General features: G+C 40.5%; 1 protein-coding gene across 11 annotated transcripts in view; it reads right to left on the reverse strand.

Annotated features, from left to right (window-relative positions):
- The window catches only part of LOC139751551 (mechanosensory protein 2-like), a 1,369,287-nt gene that overhangs the window by 75,598 nt on the left and 1,266,450 nt on the right, over positions 1–27,239 (reverse strand). For all 11 annotated transcript variants that reach the window (XM_071667090.1, XM_071667093.1, XM_071667089.1 and 8 more), the window contains one exon: positions 9,771–9,936. In XM_071667090.1, the coding sequence (XP_071523191.1) occupies positions 9,771–9,936 (166 nt within the window). The remainder of the gene's footprint in view (positions 1–9,770; positions 9,937–27,239) is intronic.

Consider the following 27,239-nt stretch of genomic DNA (forward strand, 5'->3'; position numbering starts at 1 on the left):
TTTTCATAATCCCTGTGATTCACTGATATTTCTTCTGTAAGAGCAAAAATATAAAAGTTCAGTATGTATATTCACCAGCCACACCAGTCTAGCACTGGGATGTCAAGATCTAGTGGACACTCGCAACACTGCCTCCACTTTTGGCTCAAAACAACTCCTACATCATCTTGGTCAACTTTCAGAGCTGGAGGAGTTGGTGTCCATAAAATTACCCCTATACAATCTGAAGACAGATCTCATTATCAAGTAATTCTAGATGATCTCCTCAGTTTTCTAAATCTAGCAAAAAAAAAAACTCAATTTCCTTCCAAGAAAACTCGTGAGAATGTGTATCATTTACATGACTGAAGGATGACTAAGTACATGGAGAAACCATCAAGCACTGCCACCTCGGCAACTAACCAGGCTCAGCGGGCAACCTTGAAATGGACACACAAAACCTAATGTGCAATGTTATTTCTAGAGGAATTGTCTAGCTTGTCCAATAGAATCAAGGTTTTAAAAATTCCATCAAATCATAAATGTTCATACAACTGTCCAAAGAAATGGTAAGTGAATACAACAGAGACTGGAGAAAAGTGTACATAAGAGTTTGCATCAGTGCTTAAAAGGTCTGCAACTTTGATGAACAAAACTTGATTTAACCTACAAAGTAAATGGTACCACAAAGAAGTATCAAAGTTTAATATAAAGATAGAAAAAGATGTTCCTGAAAAATATTGGAAATTTAAAGAAAGAGGAAATGAGGACACATAAAATTCAAAATGATATTTTTGATCATCTGACAATAAATAACACCAGCTAAAATGACACAAAATATCAAATAAATACTGGACAAGCTATAAACCCTTATACATAATACCACTGTTATGTAATAAGTAGTTAATCTGTATCTATCATCATCATTCTAATCTTAATACTGATGCATGTATATGCTTTTGGCATATACATCTTATGAACTGACAGGAGTCAAGAATTAGTAATTTCTTGATTTTGTTTTTTCTTTTATTAACTTGTTTTCCATTAAGTACTCATCAGTCTGAAGCAGAATTTGAAGCTATTAGTTTCATCTTATATTCATTTTTCGTTGTTAGATTCAACCTATTCTGTGTGGACATGGGTACTCCCAGCTTCTCCTCAGAGCAGCTTGGGGAAATGAGAAAGTGAAAGTCCAACTTTCTGCAAAACAACCTTTATAAAATATGACAATTATTATCAACTGCTAAACAATAAGAAAACATATTGAAAAAATATGATACCACTTATATGCAGTTAAAACAGCCACAAACTCATCCCAGATGATGGTGGAGAGGGGATATTGTGCAACTGTTTACATTCCATCCACTGACAAACAAAGCAGTATAGATAAAGGCCGTGTCATATATGTACATTATCAGGAATATGAAATGCACCCAATCAACTAAAAAAACAAATCATTATATGGCTAGTCCCAGGTGGAGCTGGAGGAGGAGAGAAACTTGTTTCAAGGCCAATGCCACTATTGCACACTGATCATTTTTGGATATCCCATGCACTGTTTCAAGGCCATTGTCACTATTGCATTCTCAGCATATATTATCATCATTATTATCAATATAATTTTTTTTCTATTGTACATAATTGCTCTTTCCAGCATCAGTGAGGCAGTGCCAGGATACAGATGAAGAATGGGCCATCTACTCATATACTCACATATATACATAAATACCCACACACACATATACATATCAACATATACATACATACATATACATATACATATCAACACATACATACACATACGCAGAAATTACATACATACACAAGTACCTATTCATACTTGCTTGCCTTTGTCTATTCCTGTCGCTACCCTGCCCAACAGGAAAACAGCATCAAATGCTTTGCATATGATCTACAGATCTACTGCATGCCTTATAAAATTCTTATATCATGAACAGTAAATACAGCATTTTTAAAGCTTCTATGATGGAGCACGAGATGTGATGCTATGACTAGCATAGTATGAATTAAAATAATTTTCTTTATATGAGTAAATGCATCATGGGTCATAGCAACTTATACTAACCAAAGCAATCCAATTGGTATGCTTTTAAAAACTCCCAGTTTAGTATCATAAAAGCTAGGTACCCCATGGAAATGACAAACACGTGAAAGCAATGTTCCACACAGAAAGGGTTAGAAACTGTAACAATAATCTCTTGTGTTTTGGACCTCATATTCTTCTTATATGCTACTATGGTCAATTAATTCTCCATCCATGATTATCATGTGTTAACCAGTTCTGGCTTATGGTTCATGAAGAAACTGTTGTTATAAGGAAAATTCTTTTTTTTTATTTATCTTCCAGCTACTTTTTGTAATGATTCAGCTCTTATACAAGATGATAATGATTTAAGTGATATGTCATTTAATACAAAGTTTTTTCATACTTTCTCACTATATTCCGCATTAGCAAGGTAGCATCACGAAGACGAAGAAACAGCCTCATTTGCTCACATCCATTCTCTATCTGTCATGTGTAATGCATTGAAACCACAGCCCCCAACCCACAACCAGACCCTACAGAGCTTCCTTTAGTTACCCCCTAGTTGCTTCATATGCCCATACAATTTTTGGCCCTGAGCACTCAAACTATTTCTCACAGAATCCTTCCATTCCCAAATCAGTCTCCCTCTTCTTGTCCCCTCCACTACTGACACATATACCCTCTTTGTCAACCTCTCCTTACTAATTTTCTCTTTATGTCCAAACCATTTTAGCACATGTTCTCCAACTCTCTCAATCACTCTCCATATTATCAAACCTCTCTCTTGCCATTTTTTATTACTAACTCAATCATACCACCTCCCACCACATATTGTCCTCAAATATTGAATTTCCAATACATCCACCCTCCCCTGTACATTCTCATATAAATGTAGCCCATGAGTTGCATCTTTACACCCACCCTATTACAAACTCAATCACTCCACAGATTGCCTTTAAATATTTTGTTTCCAGTACATCCACCCTCCTCTGTACATTCTCATCTCATTGTAGTCTATTCCTTAAATCCATACATCACTGGGAGTGCTATACCTTAAAACATACCCATTTTCACCCTCCAAAATAACAACCTCTCCTTCCACACACTCCTAAGTGTCCCCAGAACCTTTGACCCCTCACCCACCCTATGATTCACTTATGCTTCCATGAGTCTATTCACTGCCATGTCCATTCCCAGGTATCTAAAGCACTCCAATTTCTCCAAATTTCCTCCATTCAAACACACATCAAAACTAATCTGTCCCTCTACATCAATAAACCTAATAACTTTGCTTTTCTTTACATTTCCTCTCAACTTTCTCTTTTCACACACTCTACCAAACTCAGAAATCAACTACTGCTTTTTGTCACTCAGATTTGCTGCTAGTGCTATGACATCAGCAAACAAAAACTGACGCTTCTCAGGCCACTTTGTTCACCTACAAACTGCATACTCACCCTCTCTCAAAGACCCTTGCATTTACCTCCCTCGCACCCTATCCACAAACAAATTAAACAGCCATGGTGACATCATATACCCCTACCAAAGACCCACCTACCCTGGAACCACTCATCCTCCTCTCTACCTACTCGCAAACATGGCATACATTTGTGGTAAAACTTCTCATTGCTTCTAAAACATTTTCTCCCACACCATATATTTGTAAGACTTTCCAAAAAGCATCTCTATCAACCCTATTGTATGCTTTTTCATGATCCATAAATGCCACACCCAAATCCTTCTCTTTCTCTAAGTATTTCTCACATACAGTCTTTGAAGCAAACACCTGATCTCCACATCCTCTACCACTGAAACAACACTGTTCCTCCCTGGTTTGATGCTCTGTACATGCCTCCAACTCTTCAATCACCAGTCTCCCATACAACTTACCAGGTACACTCAAGAAACTTATGCTTTTGTAGTTCCAAAACTCACCTCTGCCCTCCTTGCCTTTATATAATGGCACTATCTATATTTCTATCTATCCATATTTCTGAAACATGTTCTCTTTGGGAACTCCCTTCACAGGGGTGGCCATGGCAAAAGTCTCCATACCTGCTGAACTTCTGAGCAGCTACTTAGCCTTTAGTAACTCACCCTTAACAGGCCACTGGCAGAGGGCAACTCTAGTGCAGTGTTTCCAGAGGCCTCTAACTAATGTTCCTACCAACTACTTCTACCTAATGTATCTACCTAATGTTGCACCCAACTACTTCTACCTAAAGCTCCCTACCAAATGTTCCTACCAACTACTACTATCTAATGCTCCAGGCTAATGTTCCTACCTACTACTACCATGTTGCCAACAGGCAAGGCTAGAGCATAATGCTCATTGCAGGAAAGTCTAAAGTTACAAAGAATGAGCAATGTGAGTTAAATGATGTCAAGTGTTATGTGTGACAATGAGCAACTGTGTTTGTGTAATGAATGCCAGCAGTCCACATGTGGGTGTAGTAGAAAGAAAAGACAGCTACCTAGGTCAGAGGAGTGCGACTTGTAAACAACTAAAGTGCTGGCTCATGATGCAGACACCACTATCCCTCCCGATACCGAGGCAAGTAGTAAAGTAACATACCTCCCTGGTCAGTGGCTGCCTACCAACTACTACTCACAACTATAAATGCATTCTGCCAATTCTTAAAAAAGGAGGGAAATGTGTTTTTCACTGGTATTACGAAACGCACGGTATAAAAAAAAAATCACTATTCAGTGAGTTACAAAACCAACTGCCACAGAAAATTTGAAGGATTGCCTTCTTTTATGCAGTTAGTACTACTACTCGAGTTTAATTCCACTTTAATTTCTTTCTTAAGCATTTATGTTATATTTGATATCAAATGTCCAATATAATTCATGTTATTGCTCTACCCAAATTTTCTAATAAAAATGGTGAGATAAAAACAGAAACTACAACCACTCTAAACTATCGAAGAAATACACTCAATACAATATATCTCTCATTCATATGTTTGGATTGTGTCTCTCTGTGTGCACTGTCAAAATATATATATACATATATATATACACACATATATATATAGATGGCTCATGGTGAAGTGCCTGAGGATTGGCAGAATGCATCCATAGTGCCATTGTACAAAGGCAAAGGGGATAAAGGTGAGTGTTCAAATTTCAGAGGTAAAAGTTTGTTGAGTATTCCTGGGAAATTATATGGGAGGGTATTGATTGAGAGGGTGAAGGCAAGTACAGAGCATCAGATTGGGGAAGAGCAGTGTGGTTTCAGAAGTGGGAAGGGATGTGTGGATCTGGTGTCTGCTTTGAAGAATGTATGTGAGAAATACTTAGAAAAACAAATGGATTTGTATATAGCATTTATGGATGTGGAGAAGGCATATGATAGAGTTGACAGAGATGCTCTGTGGATGGTATTAAGAATATATGGTGTGGGAGGTAAGTTGCTGGAAGCAGTGAAAAGTTTTTATCGAGGACGTAAGGCATGTGTACAAGTAGGAAGAGAGGAAAGTGATAGGTTCTCAGCGAAAGTCAGTCTGTGACAGGGGTGCATGATGTCTCCATGGCTGTTTAATTTGTTTATGGATGGGATGGTTAGGGAGGTGAATGCAAGACTTTTGGAGAGAGGGGCAAGTATGCAGTCTGTTGTGGATGAAAGGGCTTGGGAAGTGAGTCAGCTGTTGTTCGCTGATGATACAGCGCTGGTGGCTGATTCGAGTGAGAAACTGCAGAAGCTGGTGACTGAGTCTGATAAAGTATGTGAAAGAAGAAAGCTGATAGTAAATGTGAATAAGAGCAAGGTTATTAGGTACAGTAGGATTGAGGGACAAGTTAATTGGGAAGTAAGTTTGAATAGAGAAAAACTGAGGAAGTGAAGTGTTTTAGATATCTGGGAGTAGATTTGGCAGCGAATGGAACCATGGAAGCGGAAGGGAGTCCCAGGGTGGGGGAGAGGGTGAAAGTTCTAGGAACATTGAAAAATGTGTGGAAGGTGATGACATTATCTCGGAAAGCAAAAATGGGTATGTTTGAAGGAATAGTTGTTCCAACAATGTTATATGGTTGCGAGGCATGGGCTATAGATAGGGTTGTGTGAAGGAGGGTGGATGTGTTGGAAATGAGATGTTTGAGGACAATATGTGGTGTGAGGTGGTTTGATCGTGTAAGTAATGAAAGGGTAAAAGAGATTTATTTTATTTATTCATATATATTTATTTTGCTTTGTCGCTGTCTCCCGCATTAGTGAGGTAGCGCAAGGAAACAGACAAAAGAATGGCCCAACCCACCCGCATACACATGTATATACATACACGTCCACACATGCAAATATACATACTTATACATCTCAATGTACACATATATATACACACACAGACATATACATATATACACATGTACATAATTCATACTGTCTGGTAATAAAAAGAGTGTGGTTGAGAGGGCAGAAGAGGGTGTTTTGAAATGGTTTGGCCACAAGGAGAGAATGAGCGAGGAAAGATTGACAAAGAGGAGATATGCGTCAGAGGTGGAGGGAACGAGAAAGAGGATATAATTGTCAGAGGTGGAGGAAACGAGAAGTGGGAGACGAAATTGGAGGTGGAAGGACGGAGTGAAAAAGATTTTGAGTGATCGGGGCCTGAACATGCAGGAGGGTGAAAGGTGTGCAAGGAATAGAGTGAATTGGAACGACGTAGTATACCAGGGTTGACATGCTGTCAATGGATTGAACCAGGGAATGTGAAGCATCTGGTGTAAACCATGGAAAGTTTTGTGGGGCCTGGATGTGGAAAGGGAGCTGTGGTTTCGGTGCATTATGTATAACAGCTAGAGACTGAGTGTGAACAAATGTGGCCTTTGTTGTCTTTTCCTAGCGCTACCTTACGCATGTGCGGGGGTTGTCATTTCATGTGTGGCGGGGTGGTGACGGGAATGAATAAAGGCAGCATGTATGAATTATGTACATGTGTATATATGTATATGTTTGTGTATGTATATATATGTATACATTGAAATGTATAGGTATGTATATGTGCATGTGTGGACGTGTATGTATATACGTGTGTATGTGGGTGGGTTGGGCTACTTCGCTAATGCGGGAGACAGCGACAAAGTATAATATTAAATAAAAAAAATGACTTCTCCCACCTAAGTGTGGTATTATCAGGAATAAATTAAAATAGACTATTTCTACACCTCCAATCTCTCGCTGTCATGTGTAATGCATGGAAATCAATGCTTTCCACCAACAGCCCAGCTCTAGAGGATATTCCATGTATTTGCTTGACCATTTCATTCATCCTGGTTCAGTTCTCTATTAGCATGCCAATCATTATATACCACATCAGTCCTATTCATTCCATCCCGTCTATGCCTCTCAACATCAAGAACATCCAACTCCTGATACCCCTGAAGCACTTTTCATTCCATCTTTTTACCTCCTTCTTAGTTAATCTCTACCCCTTCCTCCCTCAATGTCAGACACAAAGATTCTCATAGCCTTTCTTCATTCATTCCTTCCATATGTCTGACCCGCTTCAGCAAACCCTGGTTAGCCCTCTCAATCATACCATGCTTACTACACTTTTCTCTTACATTGTCAATCCTTAAACCATATATTGCCCTCAGGCATATTTTCCCTAACAAACAATGAACACTTCTTCAACACACTTTTCAATGCACCCAGTACCTCAGCCAACCTATGACTCACTTCAACTCCCACAAAACCATCCACTATCATGCTCACTCCCGGGTACCTAAAGTAGTCCACTTCCTCAAGATTTTCCCCATTTATATTTAGATTTAAACCATCCTTCCTCATCCCCCTGCAGCACCTCATTACCTTACTTTTGTTGAGATTAACTCTCAACTTCCTCCTTACACACACTCACACGCTTAACTAGTTTCTGGATTTTCTCCCATGAGTCTACCACCAAAGCTATGCCACTCTGCGAACAGTAGCTGACTCATCTCCCAGGTTCCTCACCCCAGGTATCCTGCAGATCCATACCCTTTCCAAAACCCTTGCAATTATTTCCCTTACCATCCCATCTATGAGCAGATTAAACAGGCAAGGTGAAACTGCACACCCTCACTGAAGACCCAACCTCACCCTGAACCAATAACTTTCCTCCCTTTCCACTTGCATATATCCCTGATAAAAACTCTTGCACATATCTCCTGATAAAAACTCCTCAACACACTTAGCAACTTTACTCCAATACCACATGTTCATGAAATCATCCACATAGCACCTTTGTCAACCATATCAAACATTTTCTCCAGGTCCATAAATGCCACATACAAATCCCTCTCTTTTCCAAGTATTTCTCATACAGATTCTTCCAAAGTAAACATCCTTTATTGCTTCTCCCGAGGTTGATGCTCTTAATATGCCTTCACCCTCTCAATTTACCAGGTATACTCAACAGACTTATACCTCTGTAACATGAGCCTTCATTTTTGTCCCCCTTGCCTTTCTATAGCGGCACTGTACATATATTCTGGCAGTTTGAAGACACCTCATCTTGGGCCATACATACACTGAAAAGCATGACTAACCTATATACAGCAATGCCACCCTGTCTTAAAACACTCAACTGTAATCCCATCACCTGCTACTTTCATCTGAAAAGATTTCAACATCATCTTCCTTAACAAAACCATCCGCCATGACACTCTTGCTCACTTACTACCTTAACCCAAATACACCACATCCACAACACATTCAACAGTCCTTCAAAATACTCACACTGCCTCTTTCCACCTCTTCTTTACTAGTTCCCTATCTGCTCTCCTCAATGATGCTCCCATTTGTTCTCTTCTTCTCCACACACTACTTGCCTCCTATTATCTCTTTCCACTTCTCTCCTTTGCCCTTTTTCAAGCTCCTGTACCTTCCTCTTCACCTTCTGCTACTTTCTCTTGTACATCTGATCACTTTCACTCCTTCCCTGCAGGTAACATCTATGTGCATCTGCTTTTCATTTACGATCTTAAAATCACATAATATAAATCTAAAAGATAAATCAAGGTGTATTATATATCTCCACCAGATGAAAATTTTATTTTCTAAATGACAGGTGTCAAAACCTGCTTAAAATTTTACTTCGCTATACGAATGTGGGAAAATTCTGTTTTTCATTTGGACAGATGGTATGATAGTCTACTCTAAGCTTGTGTTGTAATACAAAGCAAGAAAATATTCCTCTTTGTGGGGATGAAATCACACTTTTAAAAAGCAAAACCTTATAAGGTTCCATGTTAAATGTCTGGATATAAAATGTGCCAGTCCTGAGACAAGCAAGACCACTAACACTAAGAAAGATGGATGAAGTGAACATGAGATGTTAAATGTAGTTAGCTTGGGAAGAATGCTGCAAGTGTCTCATACATTAAAATGCTAAATGACGCACCATCATCAAAGCACTCTGTGTGTACCATAAATGATTTCCCACCTATTGTAAGGCCCATATTCTGAAACTACCCACTAACTTATCCATAATATGGACAGGATCTTTAAGGTTTAACTTTTGAATATTTTAGATTCCCAGTGGTATGTCCACATAATCATATGCTTAATCACCTCACAGTATTCTTGAAGAAACCAAGTTGAAAGTTACTCATTATTCCCGGAAAAAATTTGAGAATGAATTTCTGCTAAGATATATGGAATCGTCAGTTTTTCACTTTTGTTAATTAAAACTTCTGACGGGTGTTTCACTATATGGGCCAAAGGACAGTCAGAGCAATGCAGCAGAAGAGATTCACTCACCTGAAGGGCTGCAGGAGACTCATTGATGACTTCTGCAGCCTCCTTCAGAGCCCTGGAAGCTCGCTGTTCACCCTCAGCAGCAATCACCTTGGCCCGAGCCTCTCGCGCCGCCTCAGCCTCTGCTGCCATGGCACGCTGTAGCTGAACTGGAAGTCGTACGTCCTTGCTGCAAGGTTACACTGCTTTAGTAAAAGGTTTTACTATCTTGGGAGAGTTAAGTTACATGTGATGCACTGCACCTTTACATTACTGACAGATACAGTTACAGAGGTTTCAATACACATTAAGATTACCCATAGTTCCACAAGTTTCAGTACATATTAAGATTACCCAAAGTCAGTTTAGGTTTCCGGAATTTCAGTACAGGGTAACACTATTCTTGGTTAGCAACTTTAAATGGACCTTAGTACAAAGCAAAATCATCTTTAGCCAATACAGTCACAAGGTTCTCAATACTACGTAAGTTGGAAGAATACGAATATACTGGTTAAAAACAAGTAATACTTGAGGAGGGCAGCAAGGTTTAAAGAATTACTGCTGCCTTGACACTGTCAGAGCAGCAAGATCATGAGCTATAAAACTGGTGCAACACTGGGACACACAATACATGGTTCAAGGATATTTGAAAGAAATGTATTAGGGAGAATCTATCAATCCAAACTGCTTCCAGTTAAAAGTGAATGCACTGGGATCACTTTATCGATGTTCCAAACACAGTTTTCAAGGAAATACATCAAATATCTTCTACTGATTTTCCATAATACTGAAAGCTCAGGTGACTATATCATACATTTTCCTCTTGACATCCTGGTGCTTTCTCTTATACATCCCAATCATTTGCACTCCCTGTAAGTACTGCCCAAAAGTTTCTCTTTTCTCTTTCATTAGCAACTTTACTTCATCCCACCACTCACTACCTCTTTTAATCTGTGCACCTCCCACCTTTCGCATGTCAAATGCATCTATCAAACTATAATTTTTTTGATACATGAATCTTCATATACCAGGTCTTAATGACTTGAGCACAATATCAATTTATTTCTCCTTTTCACATATTATAAAAAATCAACTTTTATATCTGGCTTACTTATAACAATCTGTAACTTTCATGTATGTATCAAAAGCTTAACAAATCTTTAGGGTTATACTATACATATATGATCACTTCATATTTACCTCACATTTCTCAACTTCAAGATAAATTCCATGAAACTGTTCAGTGATTTTCATGAAAATTCATAAAAAGGGAAATATTTTCCTATCCATCAATACTTAAAATCTAGTGGGGTAAAATGAAGATCCTGCTAATTGTACAACAAATGCAACGTAGCGTGCACTAGTTGAGTACTTTTCTGTCTTTTTTATTGTGAACTGACATATGCACCAATTGGCCATTTCTGGTAAAAAGAAGAAATTAAGCTCATCTGATATTTGTAGATCTGACTTTTAAGGTCAAAAGGTTATTAGAAGGAAAGATGAAAGGAGAAAGAGAATTCCACAGCTTTGCTGTTCAAAGAAAGGAGGCATTTAGAACAGTTAAGCCTTGAGAAGCTGATCTCCATGCAATAAGTATGAGAAGCAGGAAAAATGGAGACAGTTCATGAAAGCAATGGCTGAAATAATATTTGAACTTATATTGAGGGAGGATAGGTTGACAAAGAGAGTATATGTGTCAGAAGTGGAAGGTGGACGAGGAGAAGGGAGAGACCAAACTGTGGACAGGGAGGATAGGTTGACGAAGAGAGTATATGTGTCAGAAGTGGGAGGTGGACAAGGAGAAGGGAGAGACCAAACTGTGGATGGAAAGTTGGAGTGACAAAGATATCTGGGGCCTGAATATGCATGATTCCCTTCTGCTTCTCTGTTTTCATTCCCTGCCAAGTCCACATCCTGATAACTAAATCATTTCATTTCCTCCAATTTTTCTTTATTAAAACTCACACCCAAACTAACCCATCCCTCAACTCTGCTGAACCTAATAACCTTGCTTTTATTCATATTCACACTCGACCTTCTCCTTTCACATACTCTTCAAAACTCATTCACCAACTTCAGCAGTTTCTCACATGAATCTGCCGCCAGTGCTGTATCATCAGCTAAATGCTGACTCACTTCTTAGGCCATCACATCCTCCACAGACTGCATATGTGCCCCTATCTCCAAGCAGCAGCGTGGGGTTTTGTTACCTGGACTGAACTAGGGCATGTGAAGTGTCTGAGGTAAACTTTGGAAAGGATTGTGGGAACAGTTTATTTTCAGGGAGCTGTAGTTTTGGCATATTACAAGTGACAGCAAGAGAACAGATGTAGTACCAGTCTATTGCTGGTAATACCTCGCTAATGCAGGAAATGGTGATCAAATGTAAAACATATATATACATATTGACATGCAGAGGATAAAGTGAATTAGCATGATATGGGGATAATCCGCTGTCAATGGACTGAAACAGGGAAAGTGAAGCATCCAGGGTATACCCATGGAAAGTTCTGTGGAGCCTGGTTGTGCATAAGGATTTGTGGTTTCAGTGCAATATGTATGACATTTAGAGAATAGATGGGAGTGAATGTGGCCTTTCTTTGTCTGTTCCTGGTGCAACCTCGTTAATGTGGAAAATGGCTATCAAGTATGAAAAATATAAATGTGTATATCCTGTACATACATATCATCCCTGAGGATAGGGGAGAAAAAATACTAGCCAAGTATTCCCTGCATGTCATAGAAAGTGACAAAGAGGAGCAGGAGTAGATGGCTGGAAATCCTCCCTTCCCATACAACTTTCCAAAAGAACAGAGCAAGGAGCTAAGTGAGGGTTTTTCCCTCCAAGTCACTGCCATCTGTTCTAGATGTTACATAGCTCAAACGGGAAATAGTTAATATGTAGGAAAAAGTACATATTCATGTATATTATTTCTTTTTTATACTTAATCACTGCTTCCTGCGTCAGTGAAGTAGCGCCAAGAAACACATGATGGCCCATCCACTCATATACACATATATATACATAAACGCCCATACACGCACATGTACATACTTGCTTGCCTTCACCTATTCCTGTTGCTACCTTGCCACACAGGAAATAGCATCGTTAACCCCCGCTTCAGCAAAGTAGCGCCAGGAAAACAAACAAAAAAGGCCACATTTGTTCACTCTTAGTCTCTAGCTGTCATGTGTAATGCACTGAAACCACAGTTGTAATGCACTGAAACCACAGCTCCCTATCCACATCCAGGCCCCACAGACCTTTCCATGGTTTACCACAGACACTTCATATGCCCTGGTTCAGTCAATTGACAGAACATCAACCCTGGTATACCTCATAGTCCCAATTAACTATTCCTTGCATGCCTCTCACCCTCCTGCATGTTTAGGCCCTGATCGCTCAAAATCTTTTTCACTCCATCCTTCCACCTCCAACTTGGTCTCCTGCTTCTCCTTCTTCCCTTCACCTCTGACACATATATTCCCCTTTGTCAATCTTTCCTCTCTCATTCTCTCCATAAATCCAAACCATTTCAACACATCCTCTTCTGCTCTCCCAACCATGCTCTTTTTATTTCCACACATCCCTCCTACCCTTTCATTACATACTCGATCAAACCACATATTGTCCTCAAACATTTCATTTCCAACACATCCACCCTCCTCTGTACAACCCTATCTATAGCCCATGCCTTGCAACCATATAACATTGTTGGAACTACTATTCCTTCAAACATGCCCACTTTTGCTCTTCAAGATAACATTCTCTCCTTCCACTCATTCTTCAATGTTCCCAGAACCTTCGCCCCCTCACCCACCCTGTGACTCACTTCCACTTCCATGGTTCCATCCGCTGCTAAGTCCACTCCCAGATAACAAAAACACTTCACTTCCTCCAATTTTTTGCTATTCAAACTTACATCCAAATCAACTTGTTCCTCAACCCTACTGAACCTAATAACCTTGATCTTATTCACATAAGGAGAAGGAGTGAGTATCTAAAAGGTTTGTTGTGTGTGTTTGATGTTAAAGAGGCAGATATAGGGTGGTATGTTGGGGTGGTATGCAAAGTGAGAGGGTCAGGGTGAATGGCTAGGTTAAGATGAAATCTGGTAAGGCGGTGAGTTTGGTTGGTATTGCAGTGGAATTTATCAAAAAAAAAAGGGGGTGAATCCATTGATAATTGGTTGGTAAGGATATTCAATGTATGTATGGACGATGGTAAAGTACCTGAGGATTGGTGGAATACATGCATAGTGTCATTGTACAAAGGCAAAGGGGATAAAGGTGAGTGTTCAAACTACAGAGGCATAAGTTTGTCGAATATTCCAGGGAAATTATATAGGAGGGTATTGACCGAGAGGGTAAAGGCATGTACAGAGCATCGGATTGGAGAAGAGCAGTGTGGTTTCAGAAGTAGTAGAAGGTATGTGGATCAAGTGTTTGCTTTGAAGAATGTGAGAAATACTTAGAAAAACAGATGGATTTGTATGTAGCATTTATGCATCTGGAGAAGGCATATGATAGGGTTGATAGAGATGCTTTGTGGAAGGTCTTAAGATAATATGGTGTGGGGGATAAGTTGCTAGAAGCAGTGAAAAGTCTTTACCAAGAATGTAACGCATGTGTATGAATAGGAAGAGAGGAGAGTGACTAGTTCCCAATGAATGTCAGTCTACGGCAGAGGTGTATGATGTCCCCATGGTTATCTAATTTGTTCATGGATGGGATGGTTAGGGAGGTATATGCAAGAGTTTTGGAGAGGGGGTGAGTTTGCAGTCTGTTGAGGATGTTAGAGCCTGGGGAGTGAGACATTTGTTGTTCACCAATGATACAGCTCTAGTTTTGAAAAATGTGTAAAAGGAGAAAGTTGAGAGTTAATGTGAACAAGAGAAAGGTTATTAAGTTCAGCAGGATTGGGGGACAAGTTAATTGAGGAGGTAAGTTTGAATGGATAAAAATTGGAGGAAGTGAGGTGTTTTAGATATCTGGGAGTGGACTTAGCAGTGGACAGAACCATGGAAGTGGAAGTGAGTCACAGGGTGGGGATGGGGCGAAGGTTCTGGTAGTGATGATGAATGAGTGGAAGGAGAGAACGTAATCTCAGAGAGAGCAAAAATGGGTATGTTTGAAGGAATAGTAGCTCTAACAGTATTATATGGCTGCGAGGCATGGGCTATAGATAGGATTGAACGGAGTATGGTGGATGTGTTGGAAATGATATGTTGAGTACAATAAGTGGTGTGAGGTGGTTTGATCAAGTAAGCAATGAAAGGGTAAGAGAGATGTGTGGAAATATAAAGAGTGTGGTTGAGAGAGCAGAAGGGGGTGTGTTGAAACGGTTTGGACTTATGGAGAGAATGAGTGAGGAAAGATTGACAAAGAGGATATATGTTTCAGAGGTGGAAGGAACAATGAGAAGCAGGAGACCAAATTGGAGTGAAAATTGAGCAATTGGGGCCTGAACATACAGGAAGGTGAGAGGCATGCAAGGAGTACAGTGAATTGGAACAATGCAGTATACCAGGGTCAGCATGCTGTCAATGGACTGAACCAGGGCATGTGAAGTGTCTGTGGTAAACCATGGAAAGGTCTGTGGGGCCTGGATGTGGAAAGGGAGCTCTGGTTTCGGGGCATTACACATGACAGCTAGAGACTGAGTGTGAACGAAAGTAGCCTATCTAGTCTTTTTCCTGGCTACCTTGCTGAAGAGGGGGAAGCGATGCTATTGCCTGTGGGGCAGGGTAGTGCCAGGAATGGATGAAAGCAAGCAAGTATGAACATGTATATGTGTATATATGTATATGTCTGTGTATGTGTATGTATGTATATGTGTATATGTTGATATGTATATGTATATGTGGTGTATGGGCATTTATTTATATATATATATATATATATATATATATATATATATATATATATATATATATATATATATAAGGGACTGTATTATAGGAAACAACTATTCGAAATACTAAGTACTAAGTCCCTTAGCCTAGCGGTCAGCATGCCTGCCTCTTGCACAAGGGGTCCCAGGTTCGATCCTGGCTGATGGAGCTTTGTATGTTCTATGAAGGTGCGCGTTCATATACACTTTATTCGTATATATATATATATATATATATATATATATATATATTATTCTCTTTTTTTTTATTATACTTTGTCGCTGTCTCCCGCGTTTGCGAGGTAGCGCAAGGAAACAGACGAAAGAAATGGCCCAACCCCCCCCATACACATGTATATACATACGTCCACACAAGCAAATATACATACCTACACAGCATTCCATGGTTTACCCCAGACGCTTCACATGCCCTGCTTCAATCCACTGACAGCACGTCAACCCCGGTATACCACATCGCTCCAATTCACTCTATTCCTTGCCCTCCTTTCACCCTCCTGCATGTTCAGGCCCCGATCACACAAAATCTTTTTCACTCCATCTTTCCACCTCCAATTTGGTCTCCCTCTTCTCCTTGTTCCCTCCACCTCCGACACATATATCCTCTTGGTCAATCTTTCCTCACTCATCCTCTCCATGTGCCCAAACCACTTCAAAACACCCTCTTCTGCTCTCTCAACCACGCTCTTTTTATTTCCACACATCTCTCTTACCCTTACGTTACTCACTCGATCAAACCACCTCACACCACACATTGTCCTCAAACATCTCATTTCCAGCACATCCATCCTCCTGCGCACAACTCTATCCATAGCCCACGCCTCGCAACCATACAACATTGTTGGAACCACTATTCCTTCAAACATACCCATTTTTGAAGCCATATGATAGAGTTGATAGAGATGCTCTGTAGAAGGTACTAAGAATATATTGTGTGGGTGGCAAGTTGTTAGAAGCAGTGAAAAGTTTTTATCGAGGATGTAAGGCATGTGTACGTGTAGGAAGAGAGGAAAGTGATTGGTTCTCAGTGAATGTAGGTTTGCGGCAGGGGTGTGTGATGTCTCCATGGTTGTTTAATTTGTTTATGGATGGGGTTGTTAGGGAGGTGAATGCAAGAGTTTTGGAAAGAGGGGCAAGTATGAAGTCTGTTGGGGATGAGAGAGCTTGGGAAGTGCGTCAGTTGTTGTTCGTTGATGATACAGCGCTGGTGGCTGATTCATGTGAGAAACTGCAGAAGCTGGTGACTGAGTTTGGTAAAGTGTGTGAAAGAAGAAAGTTAAGAGTAAATGTGAATAAGAGCAAGGTTATTAGGTACTGTTGGGTTGAGGGTCAAGTCAATTGAGAGGGAAGTTTGAATGGAGAAAAACTGGAGGAAGTAAAGTGTTTTAGATATCTGGGAGTGGATCTGGCAGCGGATGGAACCATGGAAGCGGAAGTGAATCATAGGGTGGGGGAGAGGGCGAAAATCCTGGGAGCCTTGAAGAAAGTGTGGAAGTCGAGAACATTATCTCGGAAAGCAAAAATGGGCATGTTTGAAGGAATTGTGGTTCCAACAATGTTGTATGGTTGCAAGGCGTGGGCTATGGATAGAGTTGTGCGCAGGTAAGTGGATGTGGTGGAAATGAGATGTTTGAGGACAATGTGTGGTGTGAGGTGGTTTGATCGAGTAAGTAATGTAAGGGTAAGAGAGATGTGTGGAAATAAAAAGAGTGTGGTTTGAGAGAGCAGAAGAGGGTGTTTTGAAATGGTTTGGTAACATGGAGAGAATGAGTGAGGAAAGATTGACAAAGAGGATATATGTGTCAGAGGTGGAGGGAATGAGGAGAAGTGGGAGACCAAATTGGAGGTGGAAAGATGGAGTGAAAAAGATTTTGAGTGATCGGGGCCTGAACATGCAGGAGGGTGAAAGGCATGCAAGGAATAGAGTGAATTGGAACGATGTGGTATACCGGGGTCATCGTGCTGTCAATGGATTGAACCAGGGCATGTGAAGCGTCTGGGGTAAACCATGGAAAGTTGTGTGGGGCCTGGATGTGGAAAGGGAGCTGTGGTTTCGGTGCATCATTACATGGCAGCTAGAGACTACGTGTGAACAAATGGGGCCTTTGGAGTCTTTTTCTAGCGCTACTTCGCACACATGAGGGGGGAGGGGGTTGTTAATCCATGTGTGGCGGGGTGGCGATGGGAACAAATAAAGGCAGACAGTATGAATTATGTACATGTGTATATATGTATATGTCTGTGTGCGTATATATATATGTGTACATTGAGATGTATAGGTATGTATATTTGCGTGTGTGGACGTGTATGTATATACATGTGTATGTGGGCAGGTTGGGCCATTCTTTCGTCTGTTTCCTTGCGCTACCTCGCTAACGCGGGGGACAACGACAAAGCAAGATAAAAAAAAAAAAAATAATATATATATATATATATATATATATATATATATATATATATATATATTTTCCCTGGGGATAGGGGAGAAAGAATACTTCCCACGTATTCCCTGCGTGTCGTAGAAGGCGACTAAAAGGGAAGGGAGCGGGGGGCTGGAAATCCTCCCCTCTCGTTTTTTTTTTTTTTTTTTTTTTTTCCCAAAAGAATGAACAGAGAAGAGGGCCAGGTGAGGATATTTCCTCAAAGGCCCAGTCCTCTGTTCTTAACGCTACCTCGCTGTCGCGGGAAATGGAGGATAGTATGAAAAAAAAAAAAAAAATGTTAATGTGCTGAGAGGTGCAACTGGAGGGATGTCTGATCATTATCTTGTGGAGGCTAACGTGAAGATTTGTATGGGTTTTCGGAAAAGAAGAGTGAATGTTGGGGTGAAGAGGGTGGTGAGAGTAAGTGAGCTTGAGAAGGAGACCTGTGTGAGGAAGTACCAGGAGAGACTGAGTACAGAATGGAAAAAGGTGAGAACAATGGAAGCAAGGGGAGTGGGGGAGGAATGGGATGTATTTAGGGAATCAGTGATGGATTGCGCAAAAGATGCTTGTGGCATGAGAAGAGTGGGAGGTGGGTTGATTAGAAAGGGTAGTGAGTGGTGGGATGAAGAAGTAAGAGTATTAGTGAAAGAGAAGAGAGAGGCATTTGGACGATTTTTGCAGGGAAAAAATGCAATTGAGTGGGAGATGTATAAAAGAAAGAGACAGGAGGTCAAGAGAAAGGTGCAAGAGGTGAAAAAAAGCGCAAATGAGAGTTGGGGTGAGAGAGTATCATTAAATTTTAGGGAGAATAAAAAGATGTTCTGGAAGGAGGTAAATAAAGTGCATAAGACAAGGGAGCAAATGGGAACTTCAGTGAAGGGCGCAAATGGGGAGGTGATAACAAGTAGTGGTGATGTGAGAAGGAGATGGAGTGAGTATTTTGAAGGTTTGTTGAATGTGTTTGATGATAGAGTGGCAGATATAGGGTGTTTTGGTCGAGGTGGTGTGCAAAGTGAGAGGGTTATGGAAAATGATTTGGTAAACAGAGAAGAGGTAGTGAAAGCTTTGCGGAAGATGAAAGCCGGCAAGGCAGCAGGTTTGGATGGTATTGCAGTGGAATTTATTAAAAAAGGGGGTGACTGTATTGTTGACTGGTTGGTAAGGTTATTTAATGTATGTATGACTCATGGTGAGGTGCCTGAGGATTGGCGGAATGCGTGCATAGTGCCATTGTACAAAGGCAAAGTGGATAAGAGTGAGTGCTCAAATTACAGAGGTATAAGTTTGTTGAGTATTCCTGGTAAATTATATGGGAGGGTATTGATTGAGAGGGTGAAGGCAGGTACAGAGCATCAGATTGGGGAAGAGCAGTGTGGTTTCAGAAGTGGTAGAGGATGTGTGGATCAGGTGTTTGCTTTGAAGAATGTATGTGAGAAATACTTAGAAAAGCAAATGGATTTGTATGTAGCATTTATGGATCTGGAGAAGGCATACGATAGAGTTGATAGAGATGCTCTGTGGAAGGTATTAAGAATATATGGGGTGGGAGGAAAGTTGTTAGAAGCAGTGAAAAGTTTTTATCGAGGATGTAAGGCATGTGTACGTGTAGGAAGAGAGGAAAGTGATTGGTTCTCAGTGAATGTAGGTTTGCGGCAGGGGTGTGTGATGTCTCCATGGTTGTTTAATTTGTTTATGGATGGGGTTGTTAGGGAGGTAAATGCAAGAGTTTTGGAAAGAGGGGCAAGTATGAAGTCTGTTGGGGATGAGAGAGCTCGGGAAGTGAGTCAGTTGTTGTTCGCTGATGATACAGCGCTGGTGGCTGATTCATGTGAGAAACTGCAGAAGCTGGTGACTGAGTTTGGTAAAGTGTGTGGAAGAAGAAAGTTAAGAGTAAATGTGAATAAGAGCAAGGTTATTAGGTACAGTAGGGTTGAGGGTCAAGTCAATTGGGAGGTGAGTTTGAACGGAGAAAAACTGGAGGAAGTGAAGTGTTTTAGATATCTGGGAGTGGATCTGGCAGCGGATGGAACCATGGAAGCGGAAGTGGATCATAGGGTGGGGGAGGGGGCGAAAATTCTGGGGGCCTTGAAGAATGTGTGGAAGTCGAGAACATTATCTCGGAAAGCAAAAATGGGTATGTTTGAAGGAATAGTGGTTCCAACAATGTTGTATGGTTGTGAGGCGTGGGCTATGGATAGAGTTGTGCGCAGGAGGATGGATGTGCTGGAAATGAGATGTTTGAGGACAATGTGTGGTGTGAGGTGGTTTGATCGAGTAAGTAACGTAAGGGTAAGAGAGATGTGTGGAAATAAAAAGAGTGTGGTTGAGAGAGCAGAAGAGGGTGTTTTGAAGTGGTTTGGGCACATGGAGAGGATGAGTGAGGAAAGATTGACCAAGAGGATATATGTGTCGGAGGTGGAGGGAGCAAGGAGAAGAGGGAGACCAAATTGGAGGTGGAAAGATGGAGTGAAAAAGATTTTGTGTGACCGGGGCCTGAACATGCAGGAGGGTGAAAGGAGGGCAAGGAATAGAGTGAATTGGATCGATGTGGTATACCGGGGTTGACGTGCTGTCAGTGGATTGAATCAAGGCATGTGAAGCGTCTGGGGTAAACCATGGAAAGCTGTGTAGGTATGTATATTTGCGTGTGTGGACGTATGTATATACATGTGTATGGGGGGGGTTGGGCCATTTCTTTCGTCTGTTTCCTTGCGCTACCTCGCAAACGCGGGAGACAGCGCCAAAGTATAAAAAAAAAAAAAAAAAAATATATATATATATATATGAAGTCTGTTGGGGATGAGAGAGCTTGGGAAGTGAGTCAGTTGTTGTTCGCTGATGATACAGCGCTGGTGGCTGATTCATGTGAGAAACTGCAGAAGCTGGTGACTGAGTTTGGTAAAGTGTGTGGAAGAAGAAAGTTAAGAGTAAATGTGAATAAGAGCAAGGTTATTAGGTACAGTAGGGTTGAGGGTCAAGTCAATTGGGAGGTGAGTTTGAATGGAGAAAAACTGGAGGAAGTGAAGTGTTTTAGATATCTGGGAGTGGATCTGGCAGCGGATGGAACCATGGAAGCGGAAGTGGATCATAGGGTGGGGGAGGGGGCGAAAATTCTGGGGGCCTTGAAGAATGTGTGGAAGTCGAGAACATTATCTCGGAAAGCAAAAATGGGTATGTTTGAAGGAATAGTGGTTCCAACAATGTTGTATGGTTGCGAGGCGTGGGCTATGGATAGAGTTGTGCGCAGGAGGATGGATGTGCTGGAAATGAGATGTTTGAGGACAATGTGTGGTGTGAGGTGGTTTGATCGAGTGAGTAACGTAAGGGTAAGAGAGATGTGTGGAAATAAAAAGAGCATGGTTGAGAGAGCAGAAGAGGGTGTTTTGAAGTGGTTTGGGCACATGGAGAGAATGAGTGAGGAAAGATTGACCAAGAGGATATATGTGTCGGAGGTGGAGGGAACGAGGAGAAGAGGGAGACCAAATTGGAGGTAGAAAGATGGAGTGAAAAAGATTTTGAGTGATCGGGGCCTGAACATGCAGGAGGGTGAAAGGAGGGCAAGGAATAGAGTGAATTGGAGCGATGTGGTATACCGGGGTTGACATGCTGTCAGTGGATTGAATGAAGGCATGTGAAGCGTCTGGGGTAAACCATGGAAAGCTGTGTAGGTATGTATATTTGCGTGTGTGGACGTATGTATATACATGTGTATGGGGGGGGGGTTGGGCCATTTCTTTCGTCTGTTTCCTTGCGCTACCTCGCAAACGCGGGAGACAGCGACAAAGTATAATATAATATATATAATAATATATATGTGTGACTATGAGTGGATGGACCATTCTTCGTCTGTTTCCCGGTGCTACCTTGCTGTTGCAGGAAACTGATTAAGTATAATAATAATGAAAAGAAATATAAACTGCCAGAGGTCACAGTGGTACGTGTGATCTAGTATGCTTAAAACCACTAGAAAAACGGAACACGATAAGTTCCCAAGTGCACTTTAGTGTAATGATCACAGCAACAAGGGAGATACAAGAATGAAACAGAAGACATAGAACAGTCAATTGATATACAAAGAAGAGATGTAGGTAAGACGCCACTGGTAAGCAAGTGTTACAGTTGATTAGGTTTGCAGCACTTGAAGAATGCATGCTCCTCTTCCAAAAGAACTCTGAGTTGGCTGTAAGTCCAACTGTGAGCTTGTAATGGTCTTCACTGCAATCAACTTTACATTCTGACGGGACAGGAGTGTGTCCATCTCTGAATCCTGACTGGCCACTGTTGCCTCTGTCTTTGAACTCCAACTGGTCATCAGTATTCTCATTCTACCTCCACTGGTGGCCAACTGGTCATCAGTATTCTCATTCTACCTCCACTGGCCACCAGTATGTTTGTTCTACTCTGATTAGCCACTATAACATCTGTCCTACTCTGACTAGCATCCACTGCACTATTCTATTCTGACTGTCAATCAGTATGTCTATTTTAAAATGACTGGCCAACAATACACCTGTTCCACTCTGACTAGCCACCATAAAGTTCTATTTCTGAATTCTGAGTATCAATGCATTCTTGTTTCCAAACCATGTAAACTACATCTGGCCATCTTTGCATCTATAATTAAAGTCAAACAACAAAGCATGCATCTCTGAACTATGGTTGACTATTCATGCACCCATCTCCAAAACCTGCTTAGCAATGAACAGATCCAACCATGAATTTTGACTGGGCAGCAGTACATGCTTCTCTTGATTCTAATTGGCCATAAGTGCATCCATTTGTAACTACTACTCCAATATGCTTGTCATTGGCTTTTGTAAACATCAACTCTGAAAACACTAAATTCTAATCATCTACCAGCATATTTCCAGAAAGTAGATTGGCTGCCTGAGAGTGTATTTCTGAGTGCTGATTGGCTCCCTATAACTTAATCTTTGCATTGACAGGCTATTTCTGAATAAACTCTTAAACATTATGTGGCCACCTAAACTTCAGAATGCTAATTGATCATCTATTTATCCATTCTCTAGACTAACTAGCTTTTAATATATCCCATTCTATGAAGATTACCTGATTAATGTGTAATCTGGAAGCTTAATTGGTTTCATCTCCAGCTCTTTCTTGGTGTTAATTGACTGACTCTCCCCATTACAAAGGCGATTGTGTTAGAATCCCCCCTCCTGTCACCACAAGGACTAATCACTTTAACATATACAGTACAATCAATAAGCTGAAATTTCCTTTTCTTCCATACATCATCAATATCTCTAAATTACAACATATCTTAACTCCTGAACATTATAGCTAGATAGCATATGAATCAACCTCATTCTGAATCCACTATTTCTTCATTTCTAATCTACTTTCTCAAGCTGTTTTCAAAATCAGATTGTAGAGTACATATCGTGACCTCTGCAGTGACTATGCTTCTCCCTGATTCAGGGTGTTGTTTGTGACAGCAAAGTGAACAAAATTTATAAATCCAGTTCTATTTAGCAATTCAAAGCATGTACATTTTTAGTTCTTTTAGTACCTACAAATGATAACTTACATACAAGAAAAATATCACAGAACTAGTCCTTATTGATATTTTTGGTTATTTATTTATCTATTTTGCTTTGTCGCTGTCTCCAGCGTTTGTGAGGTAGCGCAAGGAAACAGACGAATGAAATGGCCCAACCCACCCCCATACACACGTATATACATACACGTCCACACACGCAAATATACATACCCATACATTTCAATGTACACATATATATACACACACAGACACCTACATATATACACATGCACACAATTCACACTGTCTGCCTTTATTCATTCCCATCACCACCCTGCCACACATGGGATAACATCCCCCTCCCCCCTCATGTGTGCGAGGTAGCGCTAGGAAAAGACAACAAAGGCCCCCTTCCTTCACACTCAGTCTCTAGCTGTCATGCAATAATGCCCGAAACCACAGCTCCCTTTCTACATCCAGGCCCCACACAACTTTCCATGGTTTACCCCAGACACTTCACATGCCCTGACAGCACGTCGATCCCAGTATACCACATCGATCGAATTCACTCTATTCCTTGCCCGCCTTTCACTCTCCTGCATGTTCAGGCCCCGATCACTCAAAATCTTTTTCACTCCATCTTTCCACCTCCAATTTGATCTCCCACTTCTCCTCGTTCCCTCCACCTCTGACACACATATCCTCTTGGTCAATCTTTCCTCACTCATTCTCTCCATGTGCCCAAACCATTTCAAAACACCCTCTTCTGCTCTCTCAACCATGCTCTTTTTATTTCCACACATCTCTCTTACCCTTACATTACTTACTTGATCAAACCACCTCACACCACATATTGTCCTCAAACATCTCATTTCCAGCACATCCACCCTCCTGCGCACAACTCTATCCATAGCCCACGCCTCGCAACCATACAACATTGTTGGAACCATTATTCCTTCAAACATACCCATTTTTGCTTTCCGAGATAATGTTCTCAACTTCCACACATTCTTCAAGGCTCCCAGGATTTTCGCCCCCCTCCCCCACCCTATGATTCACTTCCGCATCCATGGTTCCATCCAGTGCCAGATCCACTCCCAGACATCTAAAACCCTTTACTTCCACCAGTTTTTCTCCATTCAAACTTACCTCCCAATTAACTTGACCCTCAACCCTACTGTACCTAATAACTTTGCTCTTATTCACATTTACTCTTAACTTTCTTCTTTCACACACTTTACCAAACTCAGTCACCAGCTTCTGCAGTTTCTCACAATTACAGAATTTGACTATATACTTTTTTTATCCTGATTCGTAAAACTCACATACATGACAAATACTCAAGAAATTCATAATGTGCTAACTTTAGTTTTAATTAGTTCATCAACTAATAAACAATAGCAGAAAAAGGATAATGGCAGTTTTTCTATATCAAAATTTTGACAAAATGTATTAGATTCAATGGCCCTACAAACTGCTTTATGTTTGATTTCCCCATGCTTTTTACATGGACTGACAGCCTTCTGCACCAAGACCCAAAAAAATATGACATTCATATTTTTTCAGCATTCTCTCTACCCACTATGACACTTTTAGTATTAGCTAATCCTGCTAACAGTTATAACAATCTTGGACACCAGCTGTTTTGCTCATTACCACAATTTGCTAATCCTGTTCAAAGTATATATCTTACTACAATTTGCTTGTCCTATTTTAAAGTATATCTCCTGATGTTTATTAAGCATATGTAAAATTTTGGTGAGATGTGTTTTGCCTTACATTTTTCAAAATCAACAGAGTTTAATGTCACATTTTGGTGCCCATCTGTTACCAAAATACTGGAAAAATTAACCTACCACAAAAGCAAGGATGTGTTCATTCATGCAATATCATCTATTTCTCACAAACATACAGTATCAAAGCATAAATTATTTCTTAAGCATATGAAATTCATATACATTTCAATACAAATCTTTCATTACCTTTAAGATATCTTCATTATCAAAAAAGGTACCTACAGCACATGATTCTGCCCAATTTTACTGTAAACATCACTGAAAATTTGTTGGGCAAGTAATTCATTGTTTACTAGGCTAAATGTCCAAAAATAAAGCACAAGACATGATGTGATGACATGGGCAACCAGATTCTATGGCCAAGATGCTGTGCAGGAATCAAATGACTTTGTGCTATAAAACTTTTGTTTTTTGTTTTAATCACTTTTGATGGCCTTCAATAACATTTTTCAATTATAGTGAACCATTTAGCCTTTATATAATGAAAAGGTTTCAGCTACATTGTCAAGCAGAAACTCATTTACACATGTTATGAATCTTTCCATTCATGATGGCACCATAAACTAACATGACTTGCAGAACCTGTCTAAACAAAGTAAAACTGCAGCTCACAAAATATATGCATTCTATAACATCAGTGCACTTTGCATTGAACTTTAAGAGAATAAAACTTGACATTAAAGTTTACACATATTGAAATATATACTCGACATGAAGTTTTCTGTTTTAAAGCCCTAAGTATGACATTTCTCCCTAGTGTCTTTGAAAGGAATTCCAGCAGTGGATGCACCTTAGAATATGCAGCAAGAACCCCCAAAAAAGCCTCCAGCAGTCTCACTTTGGTAAATCATGCTCATATATCTCAACCACCTTGGCTACTAAGTGCCTTAGACCCATAACAGTCTTACATCTTTCATGCCTTCTCTTTTCCTGGAATCTGTTCTCTTTTGTTGAAATTTGCTCCTCTCTAGTTTTCTTTTGATTTACCTTTACTAGCAAGTATCCTCTTCAGAGCATATCTTTCCACTCTTTAAATAGCCTCCATGCCTGTTTTTTCCACTTTACATCCTACTACTCTCATTTCTACATCTTTCATAAACCTCAGCCACTTTTTAATTTCCCTTTGCCCCTACTAATTTTAGAAAATATGATAAACCTTGAAGTCCTTACTTTCCTTTTATTTCACAGTTACTACCATTTCTACCTCTTCAATAATTTTCAAACCACCTTTGTTAGTGGTGATAGTAATGGGTGTCCATAGGGCTCAACTATGGGAAGAATTAAACAGGAGTGGGTATCTGTGGGGCTCAGTCAGGAGAAGCGAATTACTTGGGGGAATGGACATCCAAAGGGTTCAGCCAAGGATGCACTGGGAGCAGTGGATATCCAGAGTTTTGCTAAGGGGGGAGCAATAAGGGGAGAGGGTGTCCCAAGAGTTCTGCCAAGAGAGAGAACCATGGAGAGTAGGTGTTCAGAGAGGTTTCAGCAAAAGACAAGGGAAGAGAGCAATGAGCCCAAACTACAATAAAGACCAGTGGGAGGGATGTTGTATGTGATGATGTATGAAAACTGTATGTGCAATACACTGCTGCTGTCTAGCATTGGGTTCTGATATCTACTTGGCAGAGAAAGAGTTCAAGGGTAAGGGGGAAGGTTAAAGGAAGAATTAAAGGTTAAGGGAGACTGTCGTTACATATTCTTTGAGATATCACAATTTGGAATAATAATAATGGCTTATGGGGAATAATGTTGACTGATAAACACAACTCTTACTCCTCAACTCCCTACCACAAAATTCCATTCACCTCTCGCACTTCTCGAGGCTCCCAACAAGCCATCCATCTTCCTTCCCTCCCC

Source organism: Panulirus ornatus, chromosome 11 (genome assembly GCF_036320965.1).
Source record: "Panulirus ornatus isolate Po-2019 chromosome 11, ASM3632096v1, whole genome shotgun sequence".
Lineage (NCBI taxonomy): Eukaryota > Metazoa > Arthropoda > Malacostraca > Decapoda > Palinuridae > Panulirus > Panulirus ornatus.